Source organism: Salmo trutta, chromosome 27, assembly GCF_901001165.1.
Source record: "Salmo trutta chromosome 27, fSalTru1.1, whole genome shotgun sequence".
In the NCBI taxonomy this organism is placed as follows: Eukaryota; Metazoa; Chordata; class Actinopteri; order Salmoniformes; family Salmonidae; genus Salmo; species Salmo trutta.
Window position 1 is genome coordinate 24379444 of NC_042983.1, and position 14190 is coordinate 24393633.

Sequence of the window (14190 nt, forward strand, 5' to 3'; positions counted from 1 at the left end):
CACCGTGGCAGATGTGTTGTTACCTACCCTTACCACCTGGGGGCGGCCCATCAGGAAGTCCAGGATCCAGTTGCAGAGGGAGGTATTTAGTCCCAGGGTCCTTAGCTTATTGATGAGCTTTGAGGGCACTATGGTGTTTAACACTGAGCTGTAGTCAATGAATAGCATTCTCACATAGGTGCTCCTTTTGTCTAGGTGGGAAAGGGCAGTGTGGAGTGCAATGGAGATTGCATCATCTGTGGATCTGTTGGGGCTGTATGCAAATTGGAGTGGGTCTAAGATTTCTGGGATGATGGTGTTGATGTGAGCCATGACCAGCCTTTCAAAGCACTTCATGGCTACAGACGTGAGTGCTACGGGTAGGTAGTCATTTAGGCAGATTACCTTAGTGTTCTTGGGCACAGGGACTATGGTGGTCTGCTTTAAACATGTTGGTATTACAGACTCGGACAGGGAGAGGTTGAAAATGTGAGTGAAGAGACTTGCCAGTTGGTCAGCGCATGCTCGCAGTACACGTCCTGGTAATCTGTCTGGCCCTGCGGCCTTGTGAATGTTGACCTGTTTAAAGGTCTTACGTCAGCTGCGGAGAGCGTGATCACAGTCTTCCGGAACAGCTGGTGCTCTCATGCATGTTTCAGTGTTATTTGCCTCGAAGTGAGCATATAAGTAGTTTAGCTCGTCTGGTAGGCTCGTGTCTCTGGGCAGCTCTCGGCTGTGCTTCCCTTTGTAGTATGTAATGGTTTGCAAGCCCTGCCACATCCGACGAGCGTCAGAGCCGGTGTAGTACGATTTGATCTTAGTCCTGTATTGACGCTTTGCCTGTTTGATGGTTCGTTGGAGGGCATAGCCGGGATTTCTTATAAGTTTCCGGGTTAGAGTCCCGCTCCATGAAAGTAGCATCTCTAGCCTTTAGCTCAGTGCAGATGTTGCCTGTAATACATGGTTTCTGGTTGGGGTATGTACGTACGGTCACTGTGGGGACAACGTCATCGATGCACTTATTGATGAAGTCAATGACTGATGTGGTGTACTCCTCAATGCCATCGGAGGAATCCCGGAACATATTCCAGTCTGTGCTAGCAAAACAGTACTGTAGCTTAGCATCTGCCTCATCTGACCACTTTTTTATTGATCTAGTTAATGGTGCTTCCTGCTTTAATTTTTGCTTGTCAGCAGGAATCAGGAGGATGGAATTATGGTCAGATTTGCCAAATGGATGGCGAGGGAGAGCCTTGTATGCGTCTCTGTGTGTGGAATATAGGTGGTCCAGAGTTATTTTCCTCTGGTTGCACATTTAACAGACTGATAGAAATTTGGTAAAACGGATTTAAGTTTCCCTGCATTAAAGTCCCCGGCTACTAGCAACGCCGCCTTTGGGTGAGTTTTCTTGTTTGCTTATGGCGGAATACAGCTCATTCAATGCTGTCTTGGTGCCAGCCTCTGACTATGGTGGTATGTAAACAGCTACAAAGAATATAGATGAGAACTCTCTCGGTAGGTAGTGTGGTCTACAGCTTATCATGAGATACTCTACCTCAGGCGAGCAATAGCTTTAGTTTCCTTAGATATCGTGCACCAGCTGTTGTTAACAGAAATACATAGACCACCGCCCCTTGTCTTACCAGACGCCGCTGTTCTATCCTGCTGGTACATCATATAACCAGCCAGCTGTATGTTGTCGTCGTCGACTCCGTGAAGCATAAGATGTTAGTTTTTAATTGGTAGTTCAATCGACTGTGTAACTCGTCGATTTTATTGTCCAAAGATTGCACGTTTGCTAGCAGAATGGAGGGAAGTGGGGGTTTATTTGATCGCCTGCAAATTCTCAGAAGGCAGCCGGACCTTCGACCCCTCTTTCTCAGCCTCCTCTTCACGCAGACCACAGGGATCGGGGCCTGTTCCCGAGGAAGCAGCATATCCTACGCGTCGGGCTTGTCAGAGTCGTGAAAGGAAAAAAGGATTCTGCTAGTCTGTGGTGAGTAATCGCAGTCCTGATGTCTAGAAGTTATTTTCGGTCATAAGAGATGTATGGTTACGACATTACATTAGAGGCCATTTATTAATTTACACTGTAGATGGCAGCAAACACCCCATAATAGCACAGTGGACAACAGCAAGTCAGCACCACAGAGCCTGTGAGAGCTGTAGATGTGCTCTCACAACTGTACTCCAGTTCTCCAGAACCCCCAACAGCACACATTTTTGTTGTAGCCCCAGACAAACTTGTCAACTAATCAAGCCCTGGATGAGTTGAATCAGGCGGGTTTGTCCTGGGCTACCACAACGTGTGCTGTTGGGGGTACTGGAGGAGTGGAGTTAGGAAACACTGCTGTAGACCACCTTATACTGTGTGTGTGTGTGTGTCATACTCTCTGGGCTGGAGGTATTTAGATGCCCTATGGCTGTGTGGGGGCTAAGACAGGAGTCTAGCAGTGAGCAGTGCTTGTTTGGTTTAGTCCATAAGTAAATAGTGGAGGCCATCTGTCAGGGAGCCAGCATAAAGATAAGAGTGCGCTGAAGCCTGGAGGGCTGGGCCTTTTCCCACAGGAAGAACTGGACTGGTACAAGCCTAGTAGCAGGCACGTGCAAACTAACACCACGTCACAACAGCCAGTCAGCTGGGACACGCCAGCAGTCTCAGTCAGAGAGATAGGATGAAGGAAGAGTGATGGTAATCATGCTGGAGGCCACACTTCAGAGAGCCCTGCTGACGTCAGATGATTAGAAGAAAATAACATTACATCCTCTCGCTGAATACATTAGGCTTAAGTCGTGAATTCAACACAAACTATTTTGTGGAAGATTTTCCAAGCATCACTGACAGATGAAATGGGAGATGGGGGTTGGTTGGTGGACACTGGGTAGTGACCTGAAAAAGGCATGGTTCTCTTTCAGGTCCTAGCCTCTACACCAGAGATCCCATTCTCAAACTACTGGGATAGGTGAAAGCAATGTGGAGAACTCGTCACAGCTGAAAACATGTGTTACTTAAACAAATATCATCATCACTTCATGGAAACAATGAGATGGGTACAGTAGGATATGATGACAAGTAGTTACTCATTTGCTAGTGTATTATGGCAAAAATTGCATCATGCATCCTAACAACAACTGCTCCCTGGGCGCCGATGACGTGGACGTCGATTAAAGGGATACTTCGGGATTTTGGTAATGAGGCCGCTTATCTTCTTCCCCAGAGTCAGATGAACTCATGATAACATTTTTATGTTATGTATCCAGTATGAAGGAAGTTGGATTTAGTTTCGTGATCCAATGCTAACGTACGTTAGCGCAATGGCTGGACGTCTATGGGTATCGGCTAGCACAGGGCTCTCCAACCCTGCTCCTGGAGCGCTATCATCCTGTAGGTCCAACCCCAGTTGTAACTAACCTGATTCAGTTTATCAACCAGCTAATTATTAGAGTCAGGTGTGATACATTAGGGTTGGAGTGAAAACGTACAGGATGGAAGCTCTCTAGGACCAGGGTTAGAGAGTCCTGTGCTAGCAGATACCCATAAACTTCCAGCCATTGCGCACTAACTCTAACTTCATACTGGACATGGAGACATAAAAATGGGATCCACGAGTTCAGACTCTAGAGAAGTACATAAAAAAAGCCTCATTGTCAAAATCCTGAAGTTTCTCTTCAAGGCAGCCCCCCACACCTCTCTGATTCAGAAGGGTTGGGTTAAAAATCAGAAGATACATTTCAGTTGAATGCATTTAATTGTGCAACTAACTAGACATCCCCTTTCCCCTAATAATTTCAGTCTGCACCAGAGGTGAAAGGAAGTGACTACAGAGGGACATACATTCAAACAGACCAGAGACCCATGGAATGCTAGTTCAAACAAAATGTATTCTGGGAAATAAATGGCCGCTACCAAATAAAGAGCCTCTCATCCAGAAACGTTTGATAGACATAGGCCTACTATATAATGCAACAGGTCAAAGTTTAAAGGAGTCAGCAGTTCCAAAGACCTGTGCATATTCACCAAAAAGAGAATAAACATGCTCATGAATAATGAAATGTCTCTCTGCTCTGGGAAAGAGCTGTAGGTGTGTTGGGGTGCCACTCAGAAAGTGGGAGGGACTGGATGCTCCGCAGAGTGGTGACGCAAGGTCAGTTATGCAAGAGCACCGCGGATGAACACCTAATGGCTGACTGTCTATCAAAGCCGCAGCGCGCCGCTGCCTCACCACCTCTTTGTAACACATCTCACTCTTGATTCTCCACTACAAAAGAGCCTTCTGCACACATACACATACTCTGAAACAGTAATCACAGCAAGGTAACGCAACAGAGCCAATTCAGAGGCAGACTTCACTGTCCAGTCAGCGTGTAAAACATCAGCCAGACTCACCCTGCAGACAGACATCTGGTTGGTGGTGAGGGTGCCGGTCTTGTCGGAGCAGATGACCGAGGTGCAGCCCAGGGTCTCCACAGAGGGCAGGCTGCGGACGATGGCGTTCTTCTTGGCCATGCGGCGGGTGCCCAGGGCCAGGCAGGTGGTGATGACAGCAGGCAGACCCTCGGGGATGGCGGCCACGGCCAGGGCCACGGCGATCTTGAAGTAGTAGACGGCGCCGCGGATCCAGGAGCCTCCGTGGACGGGGTCGTTGAAGTGGCCGATGTTGATCATCCACACAGCGATGCAGATCAGGGAGATGACCTTGGACAGCTGCTCCCCGAACTCATCCAGCTTCTGCTGCAGGGGGGTCTTCTCCTGCTCAGTGGCTGCCATCTCGTCACGGATCTTACCAATCTCAGTGTTCACGCCCGTGGCCACCACCACACCAATAGCCTTGCCAGACGAGATGTTGGTGCCCTGAAAATGCACAGGTAGAATGTTATGGCCACACAATCACACGCTTGAGGAGAGCAGACTAGATAGTAAATATTCTATATTTACAAACCAAAATAAATAGCAGGGTCTGTATTTTTAAGTACATTTTTGATATTGAGTGATGCTGGCATAATTTGTTAATGACGTTTAGGAAAGTTAAGGGATACCTGCATCAAGCATGTTCTTCAACTCCATTGAGCTTGACTGTAAACAAGTAACTGAAGGAGAATCTCAAACTACGAGCTGATGGTGGAGAGTTCAATCATCACACAGCCGCTACAAGGAGCAGTAAGGAGTGAAGAGAAAAGAGTGTTGCTTACGGAGAAGAGCATGTTCTTCTTGTCCTGGTTGACAGCTCGAGGGTCAGGCACCGGGTCCGTGTGCTTGATGACAGAGACCGACTCGCCTAGAATCCCAGCAGAGAGCAGCGCAGGTCACGTATTACACAGATATCCCTTTGGCTGTGTCTAAAGCCTCGGGGAAAAACTGTATCAACTTCAAATCATAGACTCCCACTCCACAATCAATGTGTAACATTCATGGCTCTTGGTGTGCCTGGTCCAGGGCAAGGCCTCTTATCATAATGTGGATCATGTGGAAACCCTGGCTCTAGACTCAGAGGACGTGAACTCAGTTAATTAAACAGTGTCATGATATTCAATTATTAATAATAAGTCTTATTTTGATAAGCTAAAGTAAAACAAACTTTTGTTGTGAGGTGGGGGTGAGCAGTTGGGTTTGAACTGACTCCTACATTCCTCACGTATTACAATCTTACCAGTCTATAGAGGTGATTTGTTAGGGACATGACTCTCCTATCAAATAAAGTTTGGAATAACTTGGTTCTGGAGGAGAAATAAACAGTTCAAGTTTGCCTATGTGGAATGAAGGCAAATAAACCTGTGGCAGACGACAATTAAAAGTGAGTCATACAGTATGCTTGCAGGCTCTGAGGAGCTCATACGATCAGTAAAGACAGCTGTAGAACACCTGAAATTAGCACACAATGTCTTTACACAGGAAGAGAGAGTTTTGTTATGCTTTTGGAGTAAGACAGTTTGTCTATTTTTACTAGAGATGTAGAGTAGCCTAAGTTTGTTCCGTATAGAAAAACAGTGCAGCAAACAGCCATGTGTCTTACCGGTCAGGATGGACTGGTCTACTCTCAGTGTTGTAGATTTGATGGAAGTAAGACGGATGTCTGCAGGAACCTTGTCTCCAACTAGCGAGGGGGAAACCAGACATATAGACAGAATTAGAGGTACACAGATTAAAAAAACATCATAGATGGACAATGATGCATTGCACATTTTGCAAGCAGGGAAAACTAGACAGATAATTCACATGACCTCCATAACTTCTGTCCATGACGTCAAGTCATTGTAGCAGCACACAACAGATACTATACAGTTACAGGTCTCAAGACAAGTAAACTAGTTGTGGATGTGCAAAGTCATATTCAAGTCTAAGCCAATACTAAAAGCAGAACAGTATAAAAAAAATACCCATCCTGCAGAGTGCTTAGACTATTGGACCTTGAAGACTCCCCAGCTGTTCTCTGAAATATAGAAGTCAATTATTCAGCATCAGTGTTAACTGACAGACTATAGCTAATTTCAGGGTTGGTTGCTGTGCTACACAGAGGCAGAGTACAGGGCTTCCATCGCTGTAGCGGAGAGAGGAGAGCCAGAGCAGCATGAGGAAACGGAGGACTGGTGAGCCAGCAAGAGGAAACGGAGGACTGGTGAGCCAGCATGAGGAAACGGAGGACTGGTGAGCCAGCATGAGGAAACAGAGGACTGGTGAGCCAGCATGAGGAAACGGAGGACTGGTGAGCCAGCATGAGGAAACGGAGGACTGGTGATCCAGCATGAGGAAACGGAGGACTGGTGATCCAGCATGAGGAAACGGAGGACTGGTGATCCAGCATGAGGAAACGGAGGACTGGTGATCCAGCATGAGGAAACGGAGGACTGGTGGGCCAGCATGAGGAAACGGAGGACTGGTGGGCCAGCATGAGGAAACGGAGGACTGGTGGGCCAGCATGAGGAAACGGAGGACTGGTGGGCCAGCATGAGGAAACGGAGGACTGGTGGGCCAGCATGAGGAAACGGAGGACTGGTGAGCCATAAAAAGGCCCGTCCCAAAGGAGACAGACAATTTGGGCCACATCTGAATTGTGGTGACCTAATTCTGCAACCTATTAGTACATAAACGCTGCAGGGCACAGTTCTACAGAAAAACACATATATTGGCTCTCACAGACCTGGAGACTTAACATGGTATTAAAATGTCTTCAATGTCCTTCAATCATGCAAACATGACCTTTCTTTTCAAGACACACAGTGAGTCCTGGAATAATATGCCCAATCTGGGTGATTGAGGGAGACTGGTGGAAGCCAGGGAAGAGAAACATGTTCATGAATGTCAGGATTCCTTTTTCAGGACTGAACAGACATCAAACTAATCCGATCCCCCTGTGCCCTTGAGAGGAGAGGAAAATAGCATGGGATGAACAATACACACAGCCAAAAATGGGAAAACTATTTAAATATGTTCCCCCAATGAGCTGTCCAAACGATCTGGCCTTAATGGCCATATATTGTTCTAATCCCCACCTGGCACAGCCAGAAGAGGACTGGCCACCCATCGGAGCCTGGTTCCTCTAGGTTCCTGCCTTTCTAGGGAGTTTTTCCAAGCCACTGTGCTTCTGCACTACTTGCTTCTTGGGGTTTTAAGCTGGGTATCTGTATAAGCACTTTGTGACAACTGCTGATGTAAAAAGGGCTTCATAAAATACATTTGATTGATTGGTTTAAATGCCAGCTGATTTCCTGTCCTCCCCACTGCACAGGAAGAGGTGGAGGAGATAATACCAACTGCTGTCACTCAGACATGGAGCCCCGCTTTCCAAAGCTCATTGACGCAACAGGAGTGGCGCTTAGCACACAGTACACTCTTTAACCTCAAACTCCTTGTTTTTAAACCTTCAAATTAACAAGCGGGTGTCTCTAAGGTGTCACATATTAAAGCTAGACACATAAGCCTCAACACCAACAAGGCCTTGGCTCAGAGAGAGAGAAATAGAGAGATGCGAGCAGTTGGGTGTGTGTGTCAGGCCGTATTAATGCTGACACTGGTGCTAGGAGTTCTGGACCATCAATGGACATGGGCCAATCATGAGAGAGAGAGAGAGAGAGAGAGAGACAGACCGCTTTTCTCAGAAATAATTGTGTTGAGCTCAATGGCATCTTTCAACTGTTTAAATGTGGAACAACGCGTTTCACTTCTGAAAAGGTCAGGAGACCTAACTCACAGAGGGAAGTATGCAATGGATTGGCCTTGGATGGGCTGCAACATCAAATTATCATCAAGCTCACTTGAAAGCTATTCAGACAAAGGCAAACAGTTACAGAATATTATCTACAGACCAAAGAAAGATACCACATTTGGGAGGAGTTTCAAAATACAATTTGACGCCAAGCTGAACTGAAAGAAAACATGACCACAGTCAAACGTTTCCCCCCCATAACGGCCACATCCTCATGGTTGTACAACACTTCCTGTGCCAAGACATATTAAATGTTTTAAGAAACGCTGGTGACTACAGGGCGTAAAGCCAATTACAATAAACACTTGATGTCCTTATGGGGGTACAAAACACATAAGATTGTCCTGGTGCAGTTAGCCTGGCCCGCAGGTCTGCTCTGGATGAAGTGTGTGTGAATATATCATCTATCCCTTTAAGTCAACATCCTATTTGGTACCAGGCCAAAAGTCTCCTCAAACATGAACACCTTTTCACCCCAAGGCTTGCCAACAAGTGATTCTCCACACCTAGGAGAGTGAGACAGGCCGCGTAGCAACAAGAGGCACAGACAGACACAAGAGTCCGTGAACCAGTGCCAGACATGACTTCCAGGGGTGTCCTTCTTTACAGCTGTGGAGTAGGTCCAAGCAAGGCTGCCACACAAGGAAGACAGAAAAACTGCTTTTACTGACAGACTGACACAGGCCCTGCTGTGTATGACTGCATGACACAGCAGGTTTCTCTGTGGACAATCCTGAGGGTGCAGGTGCTTATGGCAGCTACAACAAAAGGCTGAAAAGCTCATTCTGAGGAGGCTATTTTAGAAGCACTTGACGGGTAACTACGTCCTAGAACTCTTCAAGTGCTCTTAACCAGCTGTTCTTGTCTAGAAAGCATTCACCACTAACCAAGTGTACAGTACACTAACAATTCAAAAGGCCAAAGAACTTGTTGAATCAGAGAAAATTACAAAAGGAAAAAAGAGCATGTGAGACCATGAACACTAGCCTAAAGCTAGTTGGAGTAACAACCATGTGTCTGGCTTTAATCTTTACTTCCTGTTTTCAGTGGGTGAACTGAGATCTCCAGTCTCCTCTCATAACCAACAGAACAGGGCTGTGTGTAGGACTGTACAGTACACTACAGACAGATGTCCTGTCCTGGGCCAGGTTTGGTTGCTGTGGCAACAGGACACTGCGACGGAGCCACATGACACCTAGATTAAGACCCGCAGCCTATGCTGTGTGAAATGTAGACCAATGCTGCCCGACTAACAGCGTTCTGCTGGGAGATAGGAAGGAAGAGCAGAGGTCAGGGGTCGACATGCCTTCAAACCATCTATGGCCTCTATATGCTGGGACACATCATACACTCAGACATTGAAATGGATCGCTAAAGACCTCTCTGGATGTCCTGTCCCAGTGCGTTCTGTTGCCATTAACACCATGAAAAGGTTGTAATTAAACCCTCTGTTAATCCCTCTACGTAGCTTAATGAAAGGGGAGTGTTGATGACTCGTCCTGCCTTCCCTCTCCACACAGCAGTCTTCTTAATACTCGAATGCACTGTTCCACATGTGGTCATGAGAAGCTGTGTACAACGCTACAGTCTGACCACAGTAATGTATTCTGAAAGAAGAAGCTCTGAAGGGTACTTATGTTTCCCCTGTTGTCTTGTGGTCAACCTCTTCCTCGTTAGTGGCTCCTCTTAACAGTCTCTCCAGGGTCAGACCAGCATGTCTTCCCTTTTACCACCAATTCTAGAACCAGACAGCATAGCACAGATTCCCAGCAGTCAATGCAGGACATGCCTCAGGATTAGCTGACACTGGAACGCGAGGACAATGTAAAACAACATTCAGAAAATTGCAGTGGCTTAATAACTGTTGGTTGATACCAGACCTGGGTTCAAATACATGTGTATTTGAGTATCTAAAATAATGTGTGTTTTTTTTAATACAGAGTCCAAAACAAGTACTTTTATTTGAATGGTTTGTAAAAAACATAAATACAATTTGGTAGACTCTCTATGTATCCCACTCATAATTATCTGTAAGGTCCCTCAGTCAAGCAGTGAATTTCAAACGGAATCAACCACAAAGTCCAGGGAGGTTTTAATGACTCACAAAGGGCAGCTATTGGTAGATGGGTAAAAATAAAATAAGACATTGAATATCCCTTTTGAGCATGGTGAAGTTATTAATTACACTTTGGATGGTGTATGAATACACCCAGTCACTACAAAGATACAGGCGTCCTTCCTAACTCAGTTGCCAGAGAGGAAGGAAATCGCTCAGAGGCCAATGGTGACTTTAAAACAGTTAGAGTTTAATGGCTGTGATAGGAGAAAACTGAGAATGGACCAACATTGTAGTTACTCCACAATACTAACCTAAATGACAGAGTGAAAAGGAAGCCTGTACAGAATAAAAATATTCCAAAACATGCATCCTGTTTGCAATAAGGCACTAAAGTAAAACTGCAAAAAATGTGGCAAAGAAATTAACTTTATGTCCTGAATACAAACCGCTTTGTTTAGGGCAAATCCAACACATCACTGAGTACCACTCTTCATATTTTCAAGCAAAGTGGTCGCTGCATCATGTTATGAGTATGCTCGTCATCGGCAAGGACTAGGGAGTTTAAGATAAAAAGAAATGGCATAGAGCTAAGCATAGGCAAAATCCTAGAGAAAAACCTGGTTCAGCCTGCTTTCAAAACAGACCAAATTCACCTTTTAGCTGGACAAAAACCTAAAACACAAGGCCAAATCTACATTGGAGTTGCTTTCCAAGAAGACAGTGAAGCCTCAACGTGTTCCTGAGTGGCCGAGTTACAGTTTTGACTAAAATCTGCTTGAAAATCTGTCTAGCAATGACCAACAACCAACTTGACAGCTTGAATAATTATTTATGTGCAAATATTGTACAATCCAGGTGTGCAAAGCTCTTAGAGACTTACCCAGAAAGACTCACAGCTGTAATCGCTGCCGAAGGGGATTCTAACATGTATTGACTCAGGGTTGTGAACACTTATGTAAATTTGATCTTTTTCAATAAATTTGCACAAAAAAAATCGAAAAACATGTTTTCTATTTGTCATTATGTGGTATTGTGTGTAGATTGGTGAGAAAATCTATTACTTTGAAGACACTATATATTTAAATAATATTGAAATACATTTCATGTTCAATCAATTGAGCTCTATTTTGCTAATTGTAGGCTACTGTATAAAAATTGCCTCAATATATTTCATGATGCGTAACATGCGCGCAAAATTGTGCCAAATATTGATTTAGTGCATTATTATAGGCTAAGCATTAGAATAAGCCGCCTCAATATTTGAAGCCATAGGTGATAACAATATCTCTAGGAGCTGACTCGTCATCAGTATTGTGGAACAATTCTAATGCTAAGGTAAGATTTGTATGGAGAAAGCTGATCTGATCTTTCGATCCTATCAGTAGCTACATGCTCCAATGACTCACTTATTAAACATTCTCTCTACGGGGTGTTTAGGGAAATGCATGTTACATCTTCAGCCCTTGCAGGAAAGATGCATTGTTAAATCCCTCCCTAAGTTCCATCGTTATCAGGAAACCAGGCCCAGGACTATCAGCAGATTGAACTTGAAAAGGGGATGCTGATGCAGTAACATACAGATCCCTCCACCTTATTCATCTAAGTCCCAGACAGCCATTGTGCCTCCTGCTGACAAGCTGGGGACAGCAAACACCTGGCTGGACCAGACACTTGCCAAAAGACCCCACAGCAGGCCACACAAAATGCCATGCTGAGTGTCTGGAATCCCAGGCCATGGAGAGTGGTGATGGGTAGGGTCTCTGTGTGTTGGGCTTGGAGGTGGGGGGGTGAGATCGCGATCCACCACTGACACAGACTTCCCTACAAGGTCATCATGCTGTCCAAACAATAGAAGCAGCTGAGAGATCCTCCCCCCTCATTCCACCCCACACCGACTGGCCCCATCAGTATCTGGGCCCCTACTGTACTGAACATGCACCAGCCAGGGACCAGACCAGACTCTCCTCAGTCCTGTGGAACTGCAACAGCCCTGGCTACAGACACATTACGTTGATGACTACTAGCTATGTGCAATAAACACATTGACGAGCGGAGCGGGAGGCTGGCTGTGTCAGGGCCCACAGTGGTACCCTGACAGGCAAGGCCAGAGATTGGCCCGTTTAGTATTCTGCTCACAGTTCAGCCAGTCAGCGCAGCCTGCGTCCTCTGCCTCAGCAGTAAGCTGGCATCTGCGTCATGACCAGCCTTCCTGCATGGCAGGCGGTCACACTGGGGATTTGGGCAAACATTCAGAAAGGAGCCTCACAGAAACCAATCTGAAAAGGCTCTGCAGGATTTCCCCAATGTGCTCTCTAAGCTTAGGTGACATTCTCAATCTCCACCTGACAGCATCCACAATGCATCACTCTGACAATATCTGCTTTACCGACTGTTCTCTTGAAGAGAGTCTGGTTTCCGAGCAAGGCCGTTATCCATTTTCCTGAGTCAACATACAGCAAAACCATAAGCGACCTTCACTCTACACAACCAATCACGCTTATACTCGATCATAGTTTTACACAGCAAGGACCAGTCAAGGATTCCTGTGCAACAAATAAAGGCAAATATACAGAACACCCACTAATACATCCAGGATCCACTTTGTAACCATACCATCATGAAGGTATTGTTAAACTTTTAACCCCCAAACCAAATGTTCCGTCACTCTAAAACAATGGGTTTAATAGAAACGAGCGAGCAGCAAATGCACTGTGCTGCCGGTGCCCTTCTCAAGGTGAGTTTGGAGTCCTGCTTGGAGTCCCACGTCATACACAGCAACACTTTTCCCCAGAAAGGAACTACCGTCACTGCCTGCTATAAATACGCCATGATTCCATCATCTAGACAGGCTATTCAGGCTAAAAATAAAACCCACCATTATGCACAGAAAAACACAGTATCACCTCAGTGGCTTAGGGTTAAACCAAGTATCACGATAACATTAGCGCTTCAAGGACTCCAGTATTTTACTGCACATCAGTTGACTACATCCATGTCCATCCCCTGCTGCACTGCAGCCACATGCTTTTCAGGACACAATTCCTCTGAAAATCAATCAGAAACGTCTCTCTCTCTCTGCTAAAGTCACCGTCTTTGGGTAAGTCATACCAGGCTTTTTCATGAGCTGCATTGAGGAAACGTGAGAGATGAGCCACTCCGAGGTTCAGTTTACCGGCTCCAATGGGAATGTGCTAGCATGGTGCTATGGTTGAACGCAATGGGGGCCTCGTCAAGGTGGTGTGCCGTGTGCAGTGCACCTTCGTGAGTTTAGCACCCCTGGAAACAAGCACACGTGATTCGAGAGGTCCTTAGCACCACTAGTGCCTAGTCCTCTGGGACAATGGGTTAATAGAAACATCCCAAAATACACCTCTCATGTAGGGTGTCACCTCTGCAGTGGGACTGGGGGAGAGGGGAATTTAAAAATGGGATTTTGTTGTTAAAATGTAAGCCCGATTAAAAATAAAATGTACCTGACTGAGGTGTCAAACTATGCTGGTTTGAGTGAAAATAGATTAGAAGGAGTGTCCTTTTTTTCCTAACAAAAACTAAGAACTGTTTTTGCTTCAATCTTAAATAATGGTTATTCATAAGCCAAATTACTGAATCACCAAAAATGATGTGGGTTTAATGCACCCTACAGCACCGAGAAAGACAGGGCCAACTTACCAGCAACCTCCACGATGTCTCCAGGCACGATTTCTTTGGCCTTGATCCTCTGAACGGTCTTCCTGTCCTGGCGGTAGACCTTGCCCATCTCAGGCTCATACTCTTTAAGGGCTTCAATGGCATCCTCAGCATTGCGTTCCTGTGTAGATTAGAAATGTTGACCGTTTGGTTACATATTACATACTGAAATAGATGATCTGATGACATTTTACAAGCCAATTCAAATCAAATAAGCCTATTTGACTTTTCACCATCCGACAAACTGCAGATATGTGACTTCTT

The 14190-nt window shown here is 45.6% G+C and overlaps 1 protein-coding gene across 2 annotated transcripts in view; it reads right to left on the reverse strand.

Annotated features, from left to right (window-relative positions):
* Positions 1–14190, reverse strand: part of LOC115164666 (sarcoplasmic/endoplasmic reticulum calcium ATPase 2) — a 30560-nt gene that overhangs the window by 8708 nt on the left and 7662 nt on the right. For both annotated transcript variants that reach the window (XM_029717385.1, XM_029717384.1), the window contains exons 5-8: positions 13909–14047; positions 5991–6071; positions 5170–5255; positions 4367–4831 (exon numbers count right to left, since the gene is read on the reverse strand). In XM_029717385.1, the coding sequence (XP_029573245.1) occupies positions 4367–4831; positions 5170–5255; positions 5991–6071; positions 13909–14047 (771 nt within the window). The remainder of the gene's footprint in view (positions 1–4366; positions 4832–5169; positions 5256–5990; positions 6072–13908; positions 14048–14190) is intronic.